Source organism: Podarcis gaigeae, assembly GCF_964106915.1.
Source record: "Podarcis gaigeae genome assembly, chromosome: 9".
NCBI lineage: Eukaryota > Metazoa > Chordata > Lepidosauria > Squamata > Lacertidae > Podarcis > Podarcis gaigeae.
The window spans coordinates 21,097,728-21,125,381 of record NC_139685.1 but is presented as its reverse complement, the minus strand read 5'-3'; the positions used below and the strand labels follow the sequence as shown (position 1 = coordinate 21,125,381).

Sequence of the window (27,654 nt, the reverse complement as noted above, 5' to 3'; positions counted from 1 at the left end):
TACAGTGGTACCTCGGGTTACAAACTTAATTCATCCCAGAGGTCCGTTCCTAACCTGAAACCTTTCTTAACCTGAGGCACACTTTCGCTAATGGGGCCTCCCACTGCCACTGCACCACTGGCCTGTGATTTCCGTTCTCATCCCGGGGCAAAGTTCGCAACCCGGAGCAACTACTTCCGGGCTAGCGGAGTTCGTAACGTGAAGCGTTTGTAACCCAAGGTACCACTGTAGTGTTCTAGGGGTGACCCTAGCAGGTTATTCATTCACCTGAACCTTCACAGCTTGCATTACACACAGACATACCAAAACGTTGAAGGAAGTATTCATAGCTACTTCCCGTGCCAATGTGCTGGCCTACTCCTCTTGTAACATATTGGCTGTCTGCCTTTTGGTGAAATATTGAATCCAGGGAGTGGGGAGACTCGTGGACAGATAAAGAAGAAATGCACAAATGAGGAGAGACATGAGGAGAGATACAATTTTCATGGAAACAATACTTTCCGAGCTTGATCTTTCTTTTCTTTTCAGAGTTGTAAGTCAAGAGAAACACAAACGGTTCTCCAAAGCTCACAGAAGTCGTAAATGTTTGCTCCAGTGCAATGTTATCATAATGTTGCCGCAGTGCTGCCAAAATTTAACATTTGTAGTTTGTAGCTGTCACTAATCCACATTCTAAATATTTATGGGTTGGTGCTGCAGGTTGTACAATTCGGCTAAACCAGTAAAGTGCTTAAAACACGGTACTCTCAGAATTGGCTCATTTCTTATGTTCTGACACTGGTTTTGGAATCGCTTTGCCATGACCCAGTTCCATGGTCAGACAGAGGCTGTTCAACATTCATGTGGGAAACATAGGTTCCTACATACAAATGTCACAGAAGTACCTAGGTTAAAATCCACAGGAAGCAGCCACAGTGCCACAGTGGAGACACCTGAAGTTACTGTGACTAAGGCCACTGAAACAGGAACAACAACCAGGCCCTGGTTCAATATTCACATATTCATACTAAGATGTATTAGAAATGTAAGATAAAAAAATCACAGCAAGTGAAGAGGAGAAACATCCTGGCAAGCGAGGGAAGGAAAAACAAAAATATCACGGAAAGTAGAGGGGCAAATCCATCCATTTGGTACTCCTTTTCTATAAAACAACTGTTGAAGGGTAAACATTAAGTAAACTTGAACCTAACATAGCTTAAATGGAAGAATGATGCTTAAATGATTTATGGAGGATACACATGAAATGCAGGGCAATGCAACTAGCAAGTTCATTTAAATGAGACGAGTTCCAGTTTACTTAGACAGGTTATACAATCCAATTCAAGCCTAGCACTATTGTGTCCCATTCATATTAGTGAAACTGACTTAAATTGGGCTTGGTCGTGACCCTAATTTGCCAGCCAAAAAGATTTTGTGCAAGTGTTTTACCTTAAGACCCACCCAAGCTTAGTTCAAAAACATAATTGCCTGTGCATTTTGTTTAGTGGAAATTATCTACCCCCTTATTTGCATAGCTCTTTTCTCCTAAAGCTTCCCCACGTACAACAATTTTTTTTGCTTTGCTTTCCACTACATGAATGCATGCTTTTTTTTTTCAGGGTGTGTCTTTACCAGCGAAGGTATGAATAACCTCCACTTCACAGCCATCTCAACTCACAGGAGAGAATACTGTCCTGCAGCTAGGCCATGAAAACATCAGCTTCTACTTACTGGTGCACACTTTCAGGAAAGCCGGACCACATTTATTGTATACATGTATCTGTATATCACTATAATATATTTGCTTCCCGTCTCTCTTCTTCCCAATGGCCCCATGCATTTTTGTTCAAACAGAACACCATTTCAAAAAGGCCTGGAAGACAGTGTCCATACTCCCTGCCCCTCCATTTTGCTGCGTTAATTTACCTAATAATACCTGCCCTTTACCATGGGAAAACGAGCACAGAGCTTTTTCTCTCTATCTTTTTTTTTTATAAAATAAGCATTAAAGGTTTCTTTTTTAAAAAATAGCTTTAAAAGAAGAAACTCTGCATTCAAATGTGTGTAGAATAAATTTCAGGAAAAAACCTACTACATAGCAGCAAGACTACATTAGACTTTTCGATTTCTCCATCGTGTCCTTGGATAGATACACCACCCAGTAGACCATATTAAATGCTCCAAAGGTGACGGGGAACAAAATGCGTGCATATTTGTCTATCTTACTGGTGCCAGAGCTTGAGGGTGGGGGAGGAGGAGGAGGAGCGATGACTGACGACTTTGAAGGCGCCCCCAAAGTATTTGCTGTAGTCTGAATCTGCTCCAGTCTAGATCCAAGTAAACGATGAATGGTTGGAGATCCAGTCGTGGCTTGCTGGGGTATATATCCTGTTAAAACTGGGGTAGAGGGAGGAGCTGAAGGAGTAGCTCTTGCAGAAGCCAATGTTTCAGATATGCTAATTCGGCTGAAGGGGTTCGGACTTGATGCTGAGGGAGATCGGGGCATAACGTCCGAAGGCCCCTGAGTTACCGTTGAAGGTGGCATGGAACTGTTTCCTGTATCAATTCTCCTGACGCTCTCCGTTTCTGCCTGTACGGTGGTATTAGTTCTTTTTCTCACATTTGAATTCGAGTCCGTACTCTGCAATATGAAAAAGAACAACATCAGAAAATATCGTGAGCAGATGAAATCGCGAGCAGGATTTGAAATATGAGCAGCGGTAGAAAATTTGGTAATATATGAAATCGAAGAGAATGTCCTAGGCGAAAAGTTTTTTAAAATGCAATATGTAAATGGGATGGGATTAAGAACAGCACAGAGGAGAAAGCAGGAGGTCAAAGTTTAAAGAGAAATGTGTAACAAATTTGGGATCTGGAATTTATATCTAAAGATTTTAAAGTTTAATAAAAAATTGACACAAAAAGAACATCTGCAGCTTTAGAAAGAATTTTGCATGAGCAAAATCCTGAAATTTAGGAATGCGGCTAGGACATTCAGTGCAAATTTGTTAGTCAACATGAAATCTCTTATTCCCATTACATAGCAACATGGCCAGTTAGACAATCACAGCTAGAAAACTATCTCACTGAATTTTCATTGTGATTTGGCAATGTAGACACTAGACAGCTATTTTGGTTGGGTTGCTGACGATTGAGAAACTATTCGGCATATTACATAAAGTTATATCATGGTAGAATTCCAGACTGTAGCACTTCATACTGCATAGTACAGGGAGTTATATGCTCCCTTACATAAAGACCTCCTAAAATGTAATAAATCAGTCGATCAAGGTCATGCTAAAACTCTCAGCCTGAAGAGCTACTTCATAGAGTAGACGGAGGTTACATACAATTGATAAACCTCTCAATGTAATGTGAGGGAACATTCCAATGTGTAGTCAGAAGTGGTACAGTCCATTATTCTACACTTCTGTCTACAACCTCATTCTTGTAATATGTTGACCCTGACAACAGGGACAATATCCATGGGAAAGATCCATGTAATGCAAGCCACATCGATATTTCTGGAAATAACCCAGGTACTCAGCTGTGTCCTAGCACAACTCTATGCCCATTTTAATCAAGCCCCGGGTGGGAAATGTTTTCAGCACACTGTAGTTTGCATAGTTCATGCGGACTGAATTTCAAATCTGGATGTAAAGCTTGTTCATAGAGATTGAACGTGCCAATCTTCCCTCTGGCAGCGCTTGTATGCTTAGCCCAGTGTGAAATGGTGCAGTGTGACTGACCTTAATACTCACAGCTATGGCTAAATGTGGCTCCAATTTTCAGGGAGTAAAACAAAAATAAAAATCTTAATGGAATCAATGCCAATGATGTAACTCATTTGAGCATTCTTTCTTCCTGACAAAATAAATCTCGACCCAAAGTAATGCTCTCTCTTGCAGTACCAAAGAACATAGGAATTTGATGAGTCTGTGAAATTTCTTGAACACTGTGGCTATCTTTTTGTATCCAGCATTGCTTCTGATGATAAATGGTTTTACAGCAGAATTCTGTATGTGCCTACTCAGACTTAAGTGTCTCTGAGTTCAAAGGAACTTACTTGCAGGTAAATGAGTACAGGTTTGTAGTCTTTGACGGGACATGGGTGGCACTATGGGTTAAACCACAGAGTCTAAGGCTTGCCAATCAGAAGGTCAGCAGTTCGAATCCCCATGACGAGGTGAGCTCCTGTTCCTCAGTCCCTACTCCTGCCCACCTAGCAGTTTGAAAGCACATCAAAGTGCAAGTAGATAAATAGGTACCACTCCGGTGGGAAGGTAAACAGCATTTCCGTGCGCTGCTCTGGTTCGCCAGAGGCAGCTTAGTCATGCTGCCCACATGACCTGGAAGCTGTACGCCAGCTCCCTCGGCCAATAAAGCGAGATGAGCACCGCAACCCCAGAGTCCTAATGGTCAGGGGTCCCTTTACCTTTACCTTGTAGTCTTTGGTTGCAGCCATGCATACATTTAAGTCCATACACACTGCCCAGGCCTGCAGCCACAGCAGGCGCTGTGATTATCCATCGGTTTGACTTCACCCCCAGAGGTGCACTCCATTGTCTTGTGAGACAAAAGGATGCCACCAGCCCTCTGCACGTACAAACATGCAGTTTGATGTATAAATCCATCTCCATTTTTCCAATGCGCTGATTTGTTAAGGCGTTTGTGGGCATTTTAACCAGGAAAAGGAGCTGTAAACACACTTGTTGTGAGCTGAGTGTTGATACAGTTGTGTCTGGAAGCATGGCTTTGTCGGGAATTCAAGCCCATATCAGGAGAAACTGGCAACAATCCCAGGCACCCGGCTTGATTCCCTGTTGACCTCCCTGGCTGCATTCCCCAGCAAGCACAGGCTAGGTCTCGATCGGCGATTCTTCTCAAACGTGGGAAGAACACCCCCCTCTTTCCTGCCCCCCCCCCCGGCAGGGGAAAGAGATAGACAGAAACGTATTTACATGCTTTTATTTCTGTCTTTGCAGCATTACAAAAAAACATGACTGCTCTCTTCAAACTCCAGCAGTGTAGTGACAAACACTTCCTGCACTTCCTGGACGGGAACAAACGGAAGAGCTCATATTACACTCTGAGGTAATTCCGGTGCTTCGCACTGTGAATTGACTGTCCCTCTGTTTCCCACGGACAGTCCCAACATTCCCATCATGTTTACTTTTCAAGCTAGGACTTTGCAGCAGCATTGCTTCAATATCGTAACAGGCTTCGCAATGGGACAGGGAATGACAGTGGCTAGAGCAGGGGGCAATATGATGCTCTCTCCAGATGCTGTTAGACTACAACTCCCATCACCACTGATCATTAGCCATCCTGGCTGGGGCTGATGGGAGCTGGAATCCATCAACATCCCAAGTACCACATTGGTTATGCCTTGGCTTGAGTATGTGGAATGGGGAGGGGAATTAAGCATAGGCAACGTTGAGGAGAGTTAAAAGAATGGCATGCCTGCAGAATGTCATACACTTAGTAGAGTCCCTTTGTTACACATACAACCTAACATGTGGCAGGAAATACACATACACAACTGAGCTTTTATCTCGAAAAGGGGAGAAGAGCAATGTATCATGTGGACATACACACAGGTTGTGTAATTGTGCATAGAAGTTTATAACACTCTGAGAGCAGAGCATTCACTGCTACTTAAGAAATTCTTGACAATACAGTGGTACCTCAGGTTACATACGCTTCAGGTTACAGACTCCACTAACCCAGAAATAGTACCTCGGGTTAGGTACTTTGCTTCAGGATGAGAACAGAAATCGTGCTCCAGTGGCACGGCAGCAGCAGGAGGCCCCATTAGCTAAAGTGGTGCTTCAGGTTAAGAACAGCTTCAGGTTAAGAATGGACCCCCAGAACAAATTAAGTACTTAACCCAAGGTACCACTGTAAAGCCTTTAAGCCTTCAAACATGCAGAGAAATCCAATGGCACTGTTCACATCTTTGAAAACACAGAGTAATTAAATGGTAAGAAAACTTGGTTATGCCATTGAGCGCTCTACATGATGGCACAATGGGGGTGGGGATATGTTAGGAAGGAAACATAATTTGTTTCCCGCACAAATCATTTACATTTGAAGAGGAACCCAAAAATATGATTGTGTGCCACCACAATAACGTATAATAAACAGGAAGAACTCTTGCATGTGGTCTTTTGAACCCTGCTGCTATTTAGCCTACTGCCAGCTATTCTGCCACTTGAGAATGGACTGCATGAAGAGACAGAAGAAGAATAACAGTGAAAAATAAAACCGTTAAAAGATAAAGGTTTGTTTCTAGGACCTCTGCCTGATATGTTATTATTGTTTATTTACTAGAGTGGTGATTATGCAGGGTTGGGGTGTTGTTTTGATGAACAGGATGGTGTTTTTTTTAATGAACAGGGTAACCTTTGATACTGTTTCCCACAGAAACTGATACAAAATACATTGAAATGCAAATGTTTTCCTTTCGAAATGGAATCCGAAGCACCTTATTGTGAAAAAAAAGAGAGTTTAATTTTCCTCAGAGGTGTTCTCTGTTATGCATTCAGCTGACATTTTGTTCCTGGCCTTTACTTCAGGTAGGCCAAAAACTTGCAGTATTAAGCAGAATTTACTTCCAGAAGCATTTAGTCATTACCTATCCAACAAAAAGTTTTGAATATTCTTTGTTTTGAAAAGGGGTGTGTGTGTGTGTGTGTGTGTGTGTGTGTGTGTGTGTTTGACAGCCAGAAACAGCAGAGTTTTAACTTTTTTTATTTCTCCCAAGGGCTCGCAAAAGATGCTCTTTTCATCAGTACAGTCACTTGTGGAAATCTTATCAGCTCTATTTGGCACAAAGGTATGATAACTAGGCAAACTTCCTTGCAGGCATGTATAAATATTGTAATTAATGCTGCAGCCGTCTCTTTCCAAATGGAAGCACATTTAATTGACCGTGTGTAATGCAATGGAGTATGCCGTTGGCATAATTTGCTGCAAATCTGTCTAATCTATTGTTAAACATTATGGCAGCTCTGTTCAATAAGATTGTGTGTCTCACCTTATGGTTCAAAATCCATCTTGATACAATAAGGGGCGGCGAGGGGTGGGGGGGAGAGGAGCTACTAATCTCTGTTTGCAAAAACAACTCACAGATCCTCCGCTGCTGCCTCTTCACCAACTAAACTCTCTAGGTGTGACCGCTTGTTATCAAGCAAACGTGGTGCTCAAGTACAAGCCAAACCATGCTCTTTGATTTTTAACAAGGTTTGCCCATTAGAAACAGCTGTTCACCTGCAGTGCAAATTTTGAAGAAGAAAATCCTCTGAGCCACCATAATCCTCCACTTGAGCCAGAAAAAGAAGTATTATATTGTTTTGCTCGGATTAGCAGCTTATGACAAGCAAGCCAATTTTGCACTCCAGTGAAGTCAGATTGCAAATAAGCATGAGCTGAAACTGTGCATCCCGGCAAAAGCTGAGATTGCAAAAGCTGAGATTTGCAGCAGGTAGCTCACCTGCCTATTAATCAGCACCACAAGAATTACAAACAAAAATTACAAACAATGGAACCAAATGAACAAGTAAAAAGCATATCACAGAAGATTTAGAGACACAGAATTCCAGAATATCATGGAGATGGTATATCTAAATGCTTCCCCATATGTCATGGCTTACAATGTGTAGGAAATATTTTACATGGAGGAGCATGAAACATAAAGCCATAGACTTAGAGGGCATCTCCTCCAACCTTCTGTTCAGTGCAGAAAACCCAAAGCTGAATCATACCCAAGTGATGACTAGCCTGCTTTGAAGTCCTTCAGCAAGGGAAAGCCTCCTATCAACCCTCTAAATCAGCGTTTCCCAGACTTGTGTCTCCAGCTGTTTTTGGACTACAACTCCCATGACCCTTAGCTAGCCAGTGGTCAGGGATGATGGAAACTGTAGTCCCAAAACGGCTGGAGACACAAGTTTGGGAAACCCTGCTCTAAATCAAAGATGAGTGTTGTCATCCAAAAACATCTGGAGGAACACTGGTTCCCCATCTCTCCTCTAAGTAATCGGTTCCATTGCTGAACTGCTCTAACCACCAAAAGGTTTCTCCTAATGTTCAGCTGAAATGTCCCCTCCAGTATATGGGACACTGATCCCCCCCCCCCATGTTTGAGTAATGGCTTCAAGTTACAAGAAAGGAGATTGTCAGGAAAAACTTTCTGACAATAAGAGCTGTTCAACGGTGGAACGGTCTCCTTTGGGAGGTTGTGGACTCTCCTTCCTTGGAGGTTTTTAAGCAGAGGTTGGATGGCCATCTGTCATGGATGCTTTAGATGAGATTCCTGCATTGCAGGGGTTGGAGCAGATAACCCCGGGGGTCCCTTCCAACTCTACAGTTCTATGATTCTATGACATCCAATTATATGAAGATATGGAGTAAATCTTTAGCTCTTATAATGTTGGAGATCAATGATGATGAGGATCCTATACATAACTTAAAAATTAAGCACTATACCAAAGCTAAAAGAAGACAACTCTGCCCACAGACATACAATCCAATATATGTATTATGATCATTACCTCTCACACATTGAAATAAATGGGACTTAAGCATGCTCAGCTTGGGCTGGATTATACCCCATGCATTAAGAGTTGTAGGGCATCTCTTGCAGGCATAGCTTGCAGGCTTCTGGGCAGAATCTGCCCAAGGTTTAGACACTTAAGCGGCCTAGAGAAACATTGCAGGGATGCAAGGCTGCTTTAGGTATGTATCTGCCCCACAAGCTGAACAACTGCAGAATTTAATATTTGGGATCTTCCTAGCAGCCAACACTCTTATTCTTCATTCTAGAATCTACCCTGCCCTCCCAGTCTACTTTAAGTCCTTCTGGGAAAGATTAACCCAGCCTTTCCCAATCTGGTATCTTCCAGATGTTGTTGGACTCATACCTGACCATTGGTCATGTTGCCTGGGGTAATGGAGCAACATCTGGAGAAGACTGGACTAGCCTATGATTATTCTAAAATGGTAACTTGAATGAAGGAATGGCACTGTTGCCGTAGTTAGAGTGACACCACATTCAGTGTTTTGCTCTCCGCCAGAAGCAACATGCACTGAACTGGCATGGAGATGGGGGTGGGAATGCACAATACAATGGCATCATGTTATTGTGGGAGATTAGTAGCCAAACCTAGCGTGCATATTCTTGCTAGTTAGCATGAGAAGGGGCTAATACAACAGAACTGCACTGGTGATACTCAGGTACTCAAACCATAGAAATACAATTGGGAGGGAGGGCTTTGTGTGATGTCATTTCCCCTCTGCTGCTGGAAAGGACGACGAAAATGGTATTTCCTGTTCTTCTCTCTCTTCTGTTGACCAGCAATGGATGCAAGACATGCCTCCACGTGCTCCTACTTTAGGTACATGCCAAAAGCTGTGCCTTTACCTTTACCTATACTGTAAGTATTTTCCCTGCATAGTTTTTGCTGCTGCCATTGCAATATTATAAGTGAGTAATTCATCTTTTTAAACTTACTTCCCAAGTTGTTGCCTGGTTCTCTGTTAAGCAGGGTGAGATAGGGAGAGCCACAGCTCACTCCATAGCTGGACTTGCTCAAAACAAGGTTTTACAGTCTAATTTCTATGCTTTTAATTTTGCTGCCAAGGGTGGGGTATTAAAGTTCCGCTCGGCCCCCACAAATGGGCACCTGGAGGGATAAATCACAATTAATATCCTCTCCTGCCCATTAAATCCCATCCCACAGTTATGTGTTTCTTTTACTAGACCTTATTTTTGTAAAGTGCCTAAAGGTTTTCTTACAATCAGGCAGCGTATGCATTTTATTAAATAAATAAAATAGATAAAAACCAGCAGGGAGATGGGTGGAATACTGATAGCAGACACATATCCTCCAAAAGAACTAGTTAGGTTCCCACTTGGGATTTTTCATGAAAATCATTATTATATTCTTCATGCTCCTGAGTTAGCTTCTTCTTGTTTTTATTCCATTAAATTGTATATTTAAAGATGTATGGATTTTCTTTTAAAAAAACCCAAAACAAATTCTTGTGATAAAGCATTTCCTTGCGAATCAGGTCAAGGCAAAATGTTTCCTTTTCTGGTAATCTCCTAATCTTTATTAGCACAATATTTAACCCTTGTCATGTACCCCTGGAGAGTACAGCTTAGAAACTAGGTCAGCTTCCAGCAAACCCTCTTCTAACATTCGGTGTCTGCTGCAAAGTAAATGATAGGATCCCCCCCCCAAAAAAAAAAACACCTAAAAGTTAGTGGCAATTCAAACTAGCAGAGTTTATTCTCATTATCTAGACTGGTTTCCCATGTAGCAACTACAGGTTGGGTTTTAACTTCTGTTCCGAAGCCAGCACAAAAGGAGGCATGCTAGTTCAGAATGTTTTCTGTTATGCTCATTATCTTTCACTCACAGTTGTCCTCCAATGCTCTGTTTGTTGGAAGTCCTCACAAAGAAGCCCCCTTTGGTGGCTTGGACAGGGTAATTTGGCACGGGGAGGCCGGGGTGGGACTGGCATGCGCGTCCTCATGCTCCCTGCTCATGTCTTCATTCAGGCACAACTAAAGGGTTAATTCCATTAGCGCTGAAGTCAACTAGCCAAAAGGGATAAGGCTGGAGGTGTTGCTTAGCAACCAAGAAGAGGGGCATAAATTTGCTGAGGTACCATGTGTCCTGATTAGTTCTGTAGTTCAGAGGGAGTTTTCCCCCTTGTATTGGTTGAATGTCTCCCTCTGATGTACAAAGTCTGAAATAAGAAAGACAAGTCCTCTCTGTTCCCTTCTTCTCAAATTATACCAGTGTCCTCAGTACTGGTGCTGACCTTTAAAGCCCTAAACGGCCGCGGTTCTGTATACCTGAAGGCGTGTCTCCACCCCCATCGTTCAGCCCAGACACTGAGGTCCAGCACCGAGGACCTTCTGGTAGTTCCCTCACTGCGAGAAGTGAGGTTACAGGGAACTAGACAGAGGGCTTTCTTGGTAGTGGCGCCCGCCCTGTGGAACACCCTCCCTTCAGATGTGAAGGAAATAAGTAGCTATCTTATCTTTAAAAGGCAACTGAAGGCAGCCCTGTTTAGGGAAGTTTTCAATGTTTAATGCTGTACAGTGGAACTTTGGGTTACGTTACCGGCATCCCTGGAAGTGTTTCGCTGCAAGCACAGAGGCGAAAAACCGTGCCATGTGCAGAAGCGGCACCTCCAGTAGCAAAAACTTCAGGATACGGCTGGACCTCCAGAATGGATCCCGTTCACAACCAGAGGTACCACTGTGTTGTGTTTTTAATATTAGATTAGGAGCCCCCCAGAGTGGCTGGGGAAACCCAGCCAGATGGGTGGGATATAAATAATATATTATTATTATTATTATTATTATTATTATTATTATTATTATGTGCTATCAGGTTTTAATTTCTCTCCAGTCTCCACCTGCATCATTTAAGTGACTTTGCTAACACTATTTACTCTCAGACTATACATTATGACTCACCAAGCCAGACTCACATGGCCAATCAACCTTCTATTGCAGCTTGTGAGATACTTGACAAACGTCCCTTTCTGAAGTCCAAAAAACCTCCTCAACCCCTAGGAGACTCATTGAGCATCTCTGTAGCATCCCTCTAGGGCAGGGGTAGCCAAAGTGGTGCCTTTCAGATCTTTTGCACTGCATCTTTCATCGGCCCCAGCCAGCATGCTTAATGAGAAGAGATAACTGGAATCCTGAATACTGCGAATAATTCAGAAAAGTTTTTTAGGTGAACACTCAGTTCATCCTGGCTGCCTGCAAGGCTTCTTTGGCTTCCTTGATTTCACCCTAGATAAACAGAGTACATGCCCTGGAATCGAATTATAAAATAATACCCCATATTCCCTGCAGATGCACATTGCAGGAGATGATGAGTAGTGATAGGCCTTTTGGAATAACTTGCTCAGCAATTCTGATCTTCTCATTAAGGATTCTCAATAAGCTTCGGAGGAACTCCAGGGTTCCACAGAACATAATTTGAAAACCACTGGGGAAGCCGCAAAAGATTGAGGGGTGTGTCTGTGTGTGTGTGTGTGTGTGTGTGTGTGTGTGTGTTACAAGACTGTTGGAAGGGTCAAAACAACCTTCCTCAAGGTCAAACCCCTTGTCACAAGGGAGAGCATCCATCTATCAGCCTCATACACAGAAGTCCATACAATCCAAAGCATGGTGTTTATAAGTAGCAAGTAGCAAAAATGTACTAAGCCTCCAGATAGCAAGTACAGTGGTACCTCAGGTTACATACGCTTCAGGTTACATACACTTCAGGTTACAGACTCCGCTAACCCAGAAATAGTGCTTCAGGTTAAGAACTTTGCTTCAGGATGAGAACAGAAATCGTGCTCCGGCGGCGCAGCAGCAGCAGGAGGCTCCATTAGGTAAAGTGGTGCTTCAGATTAAGAACAGTTTCAGGTTAAGTACGGACCTCCGGAATGAATTAAGTACTTAACCCGAGGTACCACTGTGAGTGCTTTTCCTTCTTAGAAACTAAATTTAGGGAGGGCTGGAACTCAGTGGCTCAGCATCTGCTTGTTGTTCTATTGCAGGTACCATCAGTTATGAATGGGAGCGACCCAGATCTCCAAGTGTCCCTATTTTCCAGGGACAGTCACAGATTTACAGTAGCCATCCCTGTTTCTGATTTGATCCAGGGCAGCTGTCTACCAGCTCCACCTACTACACAGGCTGAGACCCTACCTGCCCGCGGACTGTCTTGCCAGAGTGGTGCATGCTCTGGTTATCTCTTCCTTGGACTACTGCAATGTGCTCTATGTGGGGCTACCTTTGAAGGTGACCCAGAAACTGCAATTAATCCAGAATGCGGCAGCTAGACTGGTGACTGGGAGTGACCGCCGGAACCACATAACACCTATACTGAAAGACCTACATTGCCTCATAGTACGTTTCCGAGCACAATTCAAAGTGTTGGTGCTGACCTTTAAAGCCCTAAACGGCCTCGGTCCTGTATACCTGAAGGAGCGTCTCCACCCCCATCATTCAGCCCAGACACTGAGGTCCAGCGCTGAGGGCCTTCCAGCGGTTCCCTCATTGCGAGAAGTGAGGTTACAGGGAACCAGACAGAGGGCTTTCTTGGTAGTGGCGCCCGCCCTGTGGAACGCCCTCCCTTCAGATGTGAAGGAAATAAGTAGCTATCTTATCTTTAAAAGACAACTGAAGGCAGCCCTGTCTAGGGAAGTTTTTAATATTTAATGCTTTATTGTTTTTAACACTCGATTTAAAGCCACCCAGAATGTCCCGCTTTTCCTTAGGATGTCCCTATTTTCATCAGAGAATTGTTAGAGAGTATGGAGTTATGCGACCCCCAAGCCAATGAGATAAGTAACAATACAACCTTTAGATGACGTCTTAAGTTTCCTGTGTTCCTACAAATGGATAAGCCTAATTTGAAATGTCACCATAAGTGACCTTCAGATCAATCTTGTTGGATCCGTATTTCCTATCACAAATCTTCTGAGGCATCTTCTCCCAAGCTACACTCCACCTGTGTATTTTCTTTTCAATTATCTTCAAACTGCATGCTATAAATATGAACTCCTGCAAGCCAATTACTTCTTATGACTTCACCCCAGCAAAGAAACTCTGAACCTAGAAGCAATCAGAGGCGAAATGAACTCTTATATGTAACCCATTTTTATTTCAGATGAAATAAAGTTTGTTGCTGGAGTGGAGAATAGGGCCCATGAATTTTGCATGATTTTCCAGTTCGTGGAAACCAATTATTCACTTGTTGCCTCAAAAATATGGGTAACGAAAGAAAAACAATTTAGATAAAGCAGCACGGCAAGCTTTTTTTTTAATGCTATTATTTTATGAGAAGCTGGGGACAAATAAAAGAGGGGGAACCTGGGGGGAAATGCAAGAAAGGGTGATTGCTTTTGCAGTGTCCATAAGGAAAGGGCTAGTAAAACCAATGTAGGGCAGTATTTGTGCATAAACAATGAAGTAACCAAAGTTAAATTAGCTTACGAAGGGACATGTGAAACTTATAGCCTTTGGAGGCCTGTTAGGAGAAGTTATTGCATTGGGTTAACCAAGAAAAAAATAATAATTGCTTATGCTTTAGGCCAAATGTTGGTACTTGCGGTAGAAAGAGTGGGGGCAGGGAAAAGTTTAATTACAGAAGTACAAGTAAATCTTAGAAGCAACCAGAAGGTTTAAAATTATTTCCAAGTCCCATCAAACTCTTTCGTTACATTTGCATTCATATCACATGAGACATGCCATGGATTGTCCCAACAGGGTGCCATCGCGTCCTGCTTTACAGATGACAATCCTTTAACTGAAGGAGACCTCTATCTGAAAGGCTGCCTGGCCCAAGTCCAGTTTAAAAATGAGGAGCCATAAGAAAGGAGAACAAAGGCTTTGAGGTTGCCCAACAATAGCCCCTGAATAGGCATGTGGGCATCTTAAAAAGCACAGACATCACCTTGCCAACAAAGGTCTGTATAGTTAAAGCTATGGTTTTCCCAGTAGTGATGTGTAGAAGTGAGAGCTGGACCATAAAGAAGGCTGATCACCAAATAATTGATGCTTTTGAATTATGGTGCTGGAGGAGACTCTTGAGAGTCCCATGGACTGCAAGAAGATAAAACCTATCCATTCTGAAGGAAATCAGCCTTGAGTGCTCACTGGAAGGACAGATCCTGAAGCTGAGGCTCCAATACTTTGGCCACCTCATGAGAAGAGAAGACTCCCTGGAAAAGACCCTGATGCTGGGAAAGATGGAGGGCACAAGGAGAAGGGGACGACAGAGGATGAGATGGCTGGACAGTGTTCTCGAAGCTACCAGCATGAGTTTGACCAAACTGCGGGAGGCAGTGGAAGACAGGAGTGTCTGGCATGCTCTGGTCCATGGGGTCATGAAGAGTTGGACACGACGAAATGACTAAACAACAACAGGCAAGTGGGCCCCCTTGCCCCAGTCTCCTCCACTATGGTGAGATGTGTTCTTATTTAAATTATAGTAATTATATCTGGGGGACGCAGGTGGCGCTGTGGGTTAAACCACAGACCCTAGGACTTGCCGATCAGAAGGTCGGCGGTTCGAATCCCCGCAACGGGGTGAGCTCCCGTTGCTCGGTCCCTGCTCCGGCCAACCTAGCAGTTCGAAAGCACATCAGAGTGCAAGTAGATACCTTCCCAGCGGGAAGGTAAACAGCGTTTCCGTGCGTTGCTCTGGTTCGCCAGAAGCGGCTTAGTCATGCTGGTCACATGACCCGGAAGCTGTACGCCAGCTCTCTTGGCCAATAAAGCGAGATGAGCGCCGCAACCCCAGAGTCAGTCACGACTGGACCTAATGGTCAGGGGTCCCTTTACTTTTACCTTTAATTATATCTGGATTGACACCTATACATACACATTTTCATATTATATGCAAATCCATGTCCTTTTCGCTTCCTATTTACTTATGTACTTCTTCTTTTCTGGTGATGTTTTAATATGGGGCAGTCAAAGTGCTTTTCCTTTCCTTTCCTGCTCCCCACTTCCTTTTTTGGCCCCCACATCAAGCATCATCTTGCCTGGCTGCAGCAATCTTGTGGCTTTCCTGGGAATAAAATACCCTTGGGAATGATGCTATGTTATCATTCCCAGGAGTATTCATCAGGGGGGAGGGAGATGGCTGATCCCAAGGGGAGACTTTGAACTCCATGACGTGTTGGATTTATCAGCCCTGTTGTGTCTCTCTTCTTGGCTGATTGGCAAAGGAACCTTTTCCGCTTGGGATGGATCTTACACCCTTGTTCCTCACCCTTGAGCTGAGCATGCGCTGGATATGGCAGCTGTTCTGTTGCTGTAATATGTAATATTTTGCGTCCGAGTGTAAAGTACAGGCAGCAGCCTGATGCCCAGCTTTGACGGCCAGTTCAGATGGTGTGATAGCACTTTGATGATGTGGCTTTATCTCAGGGTCAGCCTAAATGAGCTGAGGCTTCATTTTATACACCAATGTCTCATGTGGATGTCTGCTTCCGATAACAGTTTAATGGAGGGTAATTTCCTTCAGATGCGTCAAATGAAAATAAAAGCCTCTGCATTTCCTGTTCGTTTTATCGCACCCTTAAAACATGGCACTAAACAAGGACTGTATACAATTCCATCTCTGCCTGCAGGATCCAATCCACTTTCCTTGGACTGGGCCAGGGAAACTTTTTGTGAATATGCAGCCCAAAGAATGATCTCGGAAACGATTTTCCAAAATGTTGTTGACACATGGTAGGCACCAATTTGAAAGATAGAATTGTGAGAAGCCTCAAAGCTTTCTAGCTTTGAAAATCCTGGTTAAAAGTGTACAGAAGAGTCACACCATGAGTCCCAGTATCATAGGTTGGAGTCAGTCCCAGAAACCAACCCCACAACAAGTCCAGATCCAATCTGTAAAGTAATCATGGCGGTGCAATGTAGACTGAGACCACAGCATGCAAAGAAGGGAAGTTTAATCGTTCCTTTCCCCACTATGATTTCCCCCAGAATCAGCCTGACACCAAGTAGTGAAAGGTAAGTGGAAGCTCCCATTGGTGCCCATGGGAGCTTTTTTCCATTTGCTACTTAGAGCATGGAGGCAACTGGGAGGGTGGGAATGCTGGTACAGGAGATATAAATAAACCTTTCTTCCCCACAAGCAGTGATCCTGATCTGAATAAGGGCCCCACAAGCTTACTTTTAAGTTTAAATATGCTACATGGAGCTGCCTACTCTTTAACATAATCTATAATTTTGACCTTCAGACCTCCTTGCCTATCTAGGAAAATGGCAACAAGGAAGTAAAGCAAAGAGGTCTGGTTTTAAGGGCAGAAAAAGAGTGTATAGGGGTATCTCAGTTTTCAAACGTCTCCACTGACAAACATTTCGGTTTTCGAACACCATAAACCCAGAAGTACATGCTTCGGTTTTCGAACACGCCTCAGAAGTTGAAGATGCCACGCAGCTTCCACTGAGTGCAAGATCCTGAGGCCTAGTTTTCGGCTGTTGAGTTTTTGGTTTTCGAATGTTTCAGAACTTGAACTGTCTTCCGGAACGGATTACGTTCGAAAACCGAGGTACCACTGAAATTGCTACTGGTGTTCCAGATGCACTGCTTTCTGCCTTAGTAACACTGAAATGTTACTGTAGTAACACGGAAATGTTACTGTAGTAACACTTAGTAACACAGAAATGTAAGACTGAAGGGAAAAGGCAAAGAAGTCAGTTTAAGTAAGAGTACAGTCTAGGTTGTGGACAAAAGTAATAGTCTCAAAGGAAGCTAGAGGACAATGGAAAGCAAGAAGGGTTCAAACCACCCTAGAATGGAAGCTGACCATGCACTTCAACCCTGACCCAGCTTTGAATGCCCTTTCGGCCCACATTTCACTAGTCACGTTTTAATGCGTATTAAATAGGCTAAATACCGTGTGTGCCTCTTCTGCACAGTTTTCCTTCTGCATAGGAGTCGCTGGAACTTCAGGAGCAGATCTCGCAGCCTTCCTTTTGGCTTTTTCCATCTGAATGTTAGTGAAATAGTTGACAGCTGCAAACTCAATCAGCGCAGAGAAGACAAAGGCGAAGCACACAGCAATGAACCAGTCCATGGCAGTGGCGTAGGAGACTTTGGGCAAAGAATGCCGCGCACTGATGCTCAGAGTTGTCATGGTCAAAACCGTTGTTATCCCTGTAAAAAGAAAAGAAGCAAAGCAACGCTGCTGCATTTGAGAATCATATCAATTTTTTAAAAATAAATCACTCCAATATATTTGGGGCCATAGCCAAATACAAAATGGTGCAAGCTGAAATAGTTTGGAAGCTTTTCAACACTCTCTTTACCAAAGGGGGGGTGCATTTGAGGATTTCGTTAAAAAGCATTGAGACAAATGAGACCCCAGCTGAAATTAAAGTGGGGAGGGTGAAACACCGCATGAGTGAGGTATTGACTGATTGATTGATTGATTGATTGATTGCAATCATATCCCTTTTCCCAGCCCAAGGAACTCAAGGTAGTGTCAGGGCTGGTTCCAGATGTCGGTCAGCACACAGGAAGCAGAGACTATTAGTTCAGTTAATTCTTTATTCAAGAATATGCCATATAACTTAGCAACACTCGCATCAGGACTTGCTCTGCTAGTTCCCAGGACTGACGGTCCTCACCTTCCACTTCCTCTAAGGCTCCTCCTCTGCCGGATGTTTTCCAAGCAGTCTCAAACTTCACCTGGGCACCTGTAATCTCTGCTCCACTCTACACATCGTCTTGCATGTCCTTGGAGACTAGTGGAGAGGGGAGCTTGTCGCAGTAGGAGAGGCAGGCTCCAGGGATTTTTTCTGCAGCCTCTTGCCCCCACCCCTTCTGCTTTAGTCTCTGAGTCAGAACAGTTCCCGGTCACCAACTCTCCCTGCTCACTCTATCCTGCTGCCTCTCAGCCTCCAATCCCTCTTCCCACTCTTCTCCCTCTGACCTCCATCAATTTCCTGGCTCTGAGCCTTCCTCCTCTGGGGTTTCCCATGGGGGTCTCCCGCCTGATGCTTCCTACCACTCTTTATCATCCAGCCAGTCCATGACAGGTGGCACACATGGTTCTCCCCCTCCTCAGTTAATCCCCACAACAGCCCTGCAAAGTAGGTTTGGCTGACAGGCAATGAGAGGTCAACCAACAAGCTTCTAGGTAGGTTTGGCTGAGAGGTCACCCAATGAGCTTCATGGTCAAGGGCAGATTCGAACCCTCTGTCTCCCAGGTACTAGTCCAGCACTCACTGGAGAGTCAGTGTGGTGTAGTGGTTAAGAGTGGTAGTCTCATAATCTGGTGAACCGGGTTCGCGTCTCCGCTCCTCCACATGCAGCTGCTGGGTGACCTTGGACCAGTCACACTTCTCTGAAGTCTCTCAGCCCCACTCACCTCACAGAGTGTTTGTTGTGGGGGAGGAAGGGAAAGGAGAATGTTGGCCGCTTTGAGTCTCCTTCGGGTAGTGATAAAGCGGGATATCAAATCCAAACTCTTCTTCTTCTTCTTCTAGCCACAATGCCACACTGACTGCTAGTGTCTAAGTTACTCCAGTGTGGTGAAAACTCTCCTTTAACAGCACCATAACTATTTTAGATTAATGCAGAAGTTAAAATTATGGCCTCACCCATTCCATATTTTTATTCCTAGCTACTAGAGATAGCCAGGATCCATGAGACATCACGGGAATTAACATGGGGGCTGCCATTACACATACACCCTAATATCATCTGAATACAGTTGCATGCACTCATTATAAGCACTGAAAACAAATTCATAATTTTACATTAAAATGGAGTTCATTACTTCAGTGAAAGAATGCTTAGAACTCTGATTGTGGTCAAAAAAGTTTTCATGCTTGAAAATTGATAAGGGTCTTGGTGGACCAGTCAACTGATGATTTTTCCGCCTGTTTTAGCAATTGAAACCTGCTGTGCTATGTGCTATATGATTTTCCATTGTATTTTTAAAGACATACCACCACAGATTGAAACCCTGGGTCCAATACATCTTGTTATTGCTTTTTTAAAAATCTTGCTTAGTTGTGGTCTACCTGACCCCAATAGCAATTAAAGTGTTTTATCCAAGGAGGGTGTGTGTGTGTTAAAAAGTACTGAAGGCAAAAACCTATTTTTTGCAAACCTAAAAGGCTCCACTGAAGCTCAGAGCTCTAAATGACAGTGATTCCACTGCAAATTCTGTTTATGGCTCTCTCTCTTTCTTTCTCCACCAGAAGGCAGAGAGGAAGAATGAACTCAATATTGCTTTAAAATAACACGAGAGACTATACATTTTAATAAAGCAGCCAAGGAGACAGCGGTATGTGATCAAATACAGCAGTACAGTGTTCCTCCTGACAGTTCTGTAATATAGCTCTAATGATATGGAACAATCCACTTACAGCTCTTGGACTGAGGCTGCAGCTTGAATTAGTACAGAGCATAAGCACCTCGGGGAAAGGCTCTCTGTGTTCTGCAATGCTGTGTGCATGTGTGTGCATGCACACATGTGCTCATTACAGCAAAAGGAAAGCTGTATATGGAAAGTTTGTATTTAGACTGTACACTTTCAAAACTGTATCTGTGTCACAATGCACACTTGAGACATTATTATTTTCTATTTCTACCCCGCCCATCTGGCTGGGTTTCCCCAGCCACTCTGGGCATCTGACAGCACATCTAAAAACATATTTAATGTGGATTCAGGATCAGCTGAAGTTTGGGTTTGGTATGCACATTCACATCTGCCTTGCGATGCAGAAGAGAAGAAAGAAATTAAGAGAAGTATCAAAATCAAGAGTATGGGGAAGCAGAGAGGAGGTGACCTCAACATTTGCTAGACCTACACTGAAAAGATCTACACTGGCTCCCAGTATGTTTCCGAGCACAATTCAAAGTGTTGGTGCTGACCTTTAAAGCCCTGAACAGCCTCAGCCCAGTATACCTGAAGGAGCATCTCCACCTCCATCGTTCTGCCCGGACACTGAGGTCCAGCTCCAAGGGCCTTCTGGCTGTTCCCTCGCTGCGAGAAGCCAAGTTACAGGGAACCAGGCAGAGGGCCTTCTCGGTAGTGGCACCCACCCTGTGGAACACCCTCCCACCAGATGTCAAAGAGAAAAATAACTACCAAACTTTTTGAAGACATCTGAAGGCAGCCCTGTTTAGGGAAGCTTTTAATGTTTAATAGGTTATTGTATTTTAGTGTTTTGTTGGAAGCCGCCCAGAGTGGCGGGGAAAACCCAGCCAGATGGGCGGGGTATAAATAATAAATTATTATAGACTACAGTCCATTGAAATGAGGCTGAGCCCAAGGGATCTTGGGTAGAAAACTCTCATTTCAGAGCAACTTTCCTTACTCAAGATTGGTGCCTCTAACAATGGCAGGCCAGATACCTCATAAAATAAAGATTGGATACTGTAAGGGGCACACACTACATCAGCAAGCCAGGTTCCAGCAGTCGACAACATCAACTATCTGGCCAAACTGGGGGCACTAAGAAACAATGCAGGGTCACTGAGGACCATTGGCAATGCATGATAACTGTTCTTCCTCCCCCCCCCCCCCCCCCGCCCTGAGGTGTGAATAGAGACATGGAATTTGGAAGATTGCCACGGAAGCTGGGTGTGATGTCACAAGAAGAGGTTTGGGTCTTTGGCATGAGGCTTGGGGACAGCTGAGATCTTGGCTGAAGGCAGGCTGGGTGAAATACCTTGGACTCCAGTGCTGTACGGCTGTGGGGAACAAGCCCCTCTTGAGCTGACCATGCTGACTAAAGGTATAAATATGTGTAACTAAACAGTATTTATGAAGACACATCCTAACTCTCATGTGAACACAGGCCCTGGGTGAGCGCCTGGAACCCCCTGGAATCTTGCCATAGCTTAGCAGAGTTTGGGGTGGCATCCAACCTTTGCAACACGATGTCCAAGGTGCTGATCTCCTTGCTGTGTCCGGCAGGGCAAAAGTTTGGAGACTTGGCCTCAGATCCATGAGGGATCACCCCAAAGAGTTGCTTCCCTTCTGGCAGCCTCCAAGAGGCAGCCACTTTCCAGATCTCATGCTGGGGAGTTGGGCAGTACAGGCAGAAAGCACAGGGGAGGGGAATTGTGTTGCATTATGTAGACAAGGATTGTATCCTACTGGAAGACAATTCCTTTATTTGGGAACTTACACATTTTATTTTGAAGGGGCCTTTCAGATTAAAATAGTAATTCCAAACATAACAAAAGACTACTGTTAATCCTTCTGATTCTCTCTGGGTATATACACAGAAGCACAGCAGAGAAGTGCTCCCCGGATATTTAATTGTTAAGTATTATCCTATCGTGTATTTCATTAAAAACTCAAGTCTTTTTAAAGAGAGTATCAGATTGCCTAATTGGCATATGAATGCTAATATATTTATGTTGTAGCCTAAACTGTGACTGTTCTTATTCCTCGCATAATCCAAATAGAACTGGTGACATCGATATTAATGGGAACAATTCACTTTGCTGCTTGGAGGGGAAATGGCAGGATTATCACTTGGCACTTTTTAAGGAAGCTCTTTATCTGTTAAATCTTTCCGCAGGAAGGCTACTAGGAATGAGATTCAACTGGGAATATGGAAAGAGAGCATACCCTCCAACGTTTCTCCAAAGAAAATAGGGACATCCTATCCCATAATAATAATTTTATTATTTATACCTCACCCATCTGACTGGGTTGCCCCAGCCATTCTGGGTGGCTTCCAACACATATAAAAACATAATAAAGCATTAAACATTAAAAAAAAACCTTCCCAGGTGTCTTCTGAAGGTTGTGTAGTTACTTATCTCCTTGGCTTGGGGTCACATAACTATATCCTCCAACATTTCTCCAATGAAAATAGGGACATCCTATTTTGGCATGTCCAAAGTCCATTTCAGTGGCCTAATCCTGTCCTGGGGTAAAATCCTTTAAAAAGCTCAGCAACTTCAATCCTAAAAAAAGCTCAGTAACTTTGGTCAGCCCTCATGCATGTTCACTTCATCAAATCTGGCCCTTTTAGAAAAGGTTTGGGCACCCCTGTCTAAGGAAAAGTGGAACATTCCAGGACCAGATTAGAAACCAGGATGGCTTCTGTAAATCTGGGACTGTCCCTGGAAAATAGAGACACTTGATTACTCTGCTTCTGGTGAGTAGAATAGCATAATAGTCACCTCAGACAGAGAAATGGCTTAGCTGGCCCTTGCCCTTCCTCTAGTCTCACACCTAGAACATCTCACTGTTTCATAAGCATTTTTTGCAAGGGAGGGGGAAGATGAAAGCCTGAACGATTGTTCATGTTTATTTTACATGAAACTGGCTCACATTAGCTATCCCTGGCTCTTGGCATCAGCTGTACTTATAAGAGCTTCCCATTGAAAACTTTTCACCCAGACAAAAGCTGCTGGGTCTCTGTAAACATTAAAAATATAAAGAGCTTCTTCATGCCTGCTTGAAGATGGAGAAATGTAATCTGAATGGCTGCGCAAGACCCTGCTTCTCATATAATCAAATCTAACAAGACAAAGGCAGGCCGCTGTGAGCCTGAAGCTCCTTTGAGGGGAAAGAGAACAAACAAACAAAGCAGAAAACACTGAACTGTACTTCTTGGAATGGTGGAATTTTCCAAACTTGCTAAAGACTGCTAGCTAGAAAAAAAAAATCCATAGAAACTCTAAAGTATTTTTTTTTTAAAGCATTTTCACCTTTGAGCACAAAGACCAGCAAATGATGGCTTATTGCTACAAATGTATCACTTCAGGGTGCGTTCAGATGGGGACTTAATACCACCAATGGTTTATTGGCAACTAGGTTTTCTGGTCCCATCACCTCCTTGCAAATAGAAGGGGAAGAAATGGAGGCAGTGGGAGATTTTACTTTCTTGGGCTCCATGAACACTGCAGATGGTGACAGCAGTCATGAAATTAAAAGATGCCTGCTTCTTGGGAGAAAAGCGATGACAAACCTAGACAGCATCTTAAAAAGCAGACATCACCTTGCCGACAAAGGTCCATATGCTATGGTTTTCCCAGTAGTGATGTATGGAAGTGAGAGCTGGACCATAAAGAAGGCTGATCACCAAAGAATTGATGCTTTTGAATTATGGTGCTGGAGGAGATTCTTGAGAGTCCCATGGACTGCAAGAAGATCAAACCTATCCATTCTGAAGGAAATCAGCCCTGGACAGATCCTGAAGCTGAGGCTCCAATACTTTGGCCACCTCATGAGAAGAGAAGATTCCCTGGAAAAGACCCTGATGTTGGGAAAGATGGAGGGCACAAGGAGAAGGGGACGACAGAAGACGAGATGTTTGGACGGTGTTCTCAAAGCTACTAACATGGGTTTGGCCAAACTGTGGGAGGCAGTGGAAGACAGGAATGCCTGGCGTGCTCTGGTCCATGGGGTCACGAAGAGTCAGGCATGACTAAACGACTAAACGACAACAAGGTTTTTTAACTGATTGGATTTGCCATGGAAAGGGTAAGTCTAGATTAAAGCTGCAATACCTGGTTTCCTGGGAGTAAGCCTCATTGAGTTAGGTGGGACTTCCAAGTAGACACTTCTAGGCTTGTTAGGTAAATAAGGGAAAAAATACAGGCTGGCATTTGGATGACATGTTGTGGACCTGAAGAAGCTTGCCTGCAGGAGCAGCACCCATCCTACAACAAACAGTTCTCTGGCAATACACACAGTACAGCAAATGCATTGCTAAATGCTCATCAGCCTTACTTACACAGGACAGTCAAAGGCAACAATGTTATTCAAGTTACCATGGATCATTTGCAACCTTCTGAACTCCACTTGGTATGGGTAAGCCAACCCCCTTCGTAATTGACAGCAACCCATCACAGCCCATTACAGCATAGACATCATCACCTGCTTGCTAGGTGCACATACAAAAACTATCCCACTAAAGATAGTATGTCAGCCATGGGGGTGGGGGGAGGGAATCCAAAATTCCTCCAATTTAGAAACCTGTCTCCCAGGTCATTTGTGTGGGGTGTCTGTGTGTGAGGGAGAGTCTCCAACCAACCCTCTAAATCAGGGTTTCCTAAACTTGTGTGTCCAGCTTTTTTGGGACTACAACTCCCATCATCCCTAGCTAGCAGGACCAGTGGTCAGGGATGATGGGAACTGTAGTTCAAAAACAGCTAGACACCCATGTTTGGGAAACACTGATTGAGTCATATTAGGAGTTCAGGGCAACTCAAAAACTTTTGTGACCTTTTGGTTAGCCTAATAAAGGCATTGCCCGAATATGGATTTCTGAATCCATCCCGCCATTATTTATTTATGCATGAATTTAATAATCTGCACTTTCGTAAAAATCAAGCAAGGTGGAGTACAACATATAAGGACAAAATCAACAGCAGAGCCATAAAAACATCGATGAAACATCAACGTCATCTCTGACAAAACCTATTTATCAGGCTTTAATTTATTATGGGAACCTGTCTGAGCAGAGACAACATAGGATTAGGTGGGGATAAATTTACGCACCGCAAGCAAAAATGGATCTATATCAAAGCACTTTCAATTCTGTAAAACCTATTACCTTTCTACAGCCTCAACAAGAAAAGGCGCCACTGAAGTTTTCTTTTGCGATTTCTTGCTGGGATGAAACGGAGGAGGGCTAAGTAATACATACATATTCAGATTTCTCTTTCAGATGGAAAGTCCGCCCCTGCCAGGCCTAATTTTAACCTCTTTTATTCATCTCTCTCTGAAATGTACTGCTTAATAGGTCTTTTGGTTCAATGGTCTCCACTTGATTAATCCTTCTCCAATGCATGGCAATGCTGAGGTTTAGAAAGATAACTTCTTTAGAAAATTGCTTCAGCCGTATCTGTATTCTCCTCTCCTTTGTCAGAAACCCAGATTTCCCCCTCAGCTCCCTGTGCGTTGCCTCCATGCCGTTTGTCTCCTCTTGCTTTCAGTGTCAATTGGAGCATCCTCTTTCAAATTGCATTTTAATGTGCTTCATTCTAATATCGCGTAATCGATTTTCCTAATTGCTTTTTCAATTCACTCTCGCCAAGGCAGGAGGAGAAAGGGGCCTGTATCAGCGAAGCTGACATTACAGATTCAGAGCCTGAGGGCATACTCCTTACTTGGCCAAATCTCTCATTCAAATCAGCTGGGCTCCTCAAGAAGACTAAAAAGACATACAAAGTCAGCGGTGAGACTTACCAAAAACAGTTCTGGCAGGAACAGACTCCTTATTGATCCAAAATGAAACTTGAGAGAGGATCACAGTCATGATGCATGGGATGTATGTTTGTATCATAAAATAACCCATTTTTCGTCTGAGGTGGAAGTGTACTGTCATAACGACATATTCACCTTAAAGGGGGGGAAAGCCAAAAGTGATTAAAAAAAAAACTTTCAGTACACCCAGATTTATTCATTTATTTATTTTAACATATTCTCCAGCTACTCAAATTGCATTCAGTTCATTTGACTCTGAAAACATGAAGTTTCACTAAAGTGAAAGAAGTTTCAGCCTACCTAAGACAGCAGTGGGAGCTCACATGAGTCACTCCAAGCTCCACATAGGAAGAACAGGATATATAATAATAAACAAAAGCCATACTGAGTCCAGGGAAAGTAAGTAGATCTTAAAATACTATCCAGGAGGTGGGATGTAAAACATGACATAATAGGGACTGTATGACATCCCTCATACTTTCACGTACCATAAAGATATGTAGGTATACGCTGGAGGGAGGGGAAAATAAGTATAAGTAAAATATTAGCTGTCTGTTCTGATACTGCAGCATCTGGAAAACATATAATTACTACTTCAGGGTTATATTTTCAACAGATGCACCAAGAAAATGTCTTCCTTTCATTGGTTTATTTAAGCCAATGAATACCAAACATAGTTGTTATTCACCAGGTGAAGTTCTCCCATTTAAACCCCATTGAAATGAATACGGCACAAAATCACCTCCCTGGGCTTGTGTAGTTGAGTACCCATTCATTTCAGTGGGGCCTGCAATGGAAAATTTTCCATAATAGTGACTGTATGGAAAGTATGCTTGGGACCTTGGGACCAGTCCAATGCTCAAAGCAGGAGGGGGGGAATGAAGTGAGGTGGTTATAGGTCCATCTGAATAGAAATGGAATGGCTCTCTATCCTACTTGGAGTCAGGCTTAAAGGTAAAGGGACCCCTGACCATTAGGTCCAGTCGTGACCGACTCTGGGGTTGCGGCGCTCATCTCGCTTTATTGGCCAAGGAAGCCGGCGTACAGCTTCCAGGTCATGTGGCCAACATAACTAAGCCGCTTCTGGCAAACCAGAGCAGCGCACGGAAATGCCGTTTACCTTCCCGCTGGAGCGGTACCTATTTATCTACTTGCACTTTGACGTGCTTTCGAACTGCTAGGTTGGCAGGAGCTGGGATCGAGCAACGGGAGCTCACCCTGTCGTGGCAATTCGAACTGCCGACCTTCTGATCGGCAAGTCCTAGGCTCTGTGGTTTAACCCACAGCGCCACCTGCGTCCCTAGGAGTCAGTCTTAGGGCCTACAAAAAAATGCTGCACAAGAGCAAATGAGTTTCAAAGCCAAGACAGTAAAGAGCTAAGGATTATCAAACATATTGCAGGCTTGCATGCCTCCTCCCATGCTCATGTCCTAGTCTACAGAGCCAAACATAGTTGACCAGATGTGTTGTAGCTGGCCACCTGCCTGTCACTGTTTTTCCATCCCTGTTTCTTCAGTCTAGGGCATGCATTAAGAACAAGAGGTTTATTAAGCCTGTGGTGGGTCAGGTCTGTTCCAAAGTGCAACTGTGTGCAGGATAGAACCGAACCAATCTTCTTCATTCCACACTGTGAAAAGAAATTGCCTGCCAAAACCCAAAGCATGATCAAAATGCTCAATTAATTGCCTCACTTCCACCCATCTTCTCCTCCCACGTACCACCCACCCACTTAAAGGAAAGCTATAAACAACCTGAGCCTTCTGGTGGAAATTCTGGTATGAAACCATCATTCTGGATTTGGGCTGCTGTTCAAACGCAATTTTAAAAGAAGTGGAAGGAAATGTAAAGGTATCTTGCTGGGAAGTCCATTACACTCCAGGATCTAGTTGTTTTATAATTACATACTGAGATTTTTTGCCAAGATCATGGAGACACCTTCTTAAG

At 43.6% G+C, this 27,654-nt stretch overlaps 1 protein-coding gene across 1 annotated transcript in view; it reads right to left on the bottom strand.

Moving 5' to 3' along the window:
• Positions 1 to 512: 512 nt before the first annotated feature.
• Positions 513 to 27,654, bottom strand: part of GABRA4 (gamma-aminobutyric acid type A receptor subunit alpha4) — a 63,462-nt gene continuing 36,320 nt past the window's right edge. The window contains exons 7-9 of the mRNA XM_083754990.1: positions 25,693 to 25,845; positions 17,416 to 17,675; positions 513 to 2,620 (exon numbers count right to left, since the gene is read on the bottom strand). Coding sequence (XP_083611116.1) covers positions 2,087 to 2,620; positions 17,416 to 17,675; positions 25,693 to 25,845 — 947 coding nt within the window. The 3' untranslated portion in view covers positions 513 to 2,086. The remainder of the gene's footprint in view (positions 2,621 to 17,415; positions 17,676 to 25,692; positions 25,846 to 27,654) is intronic.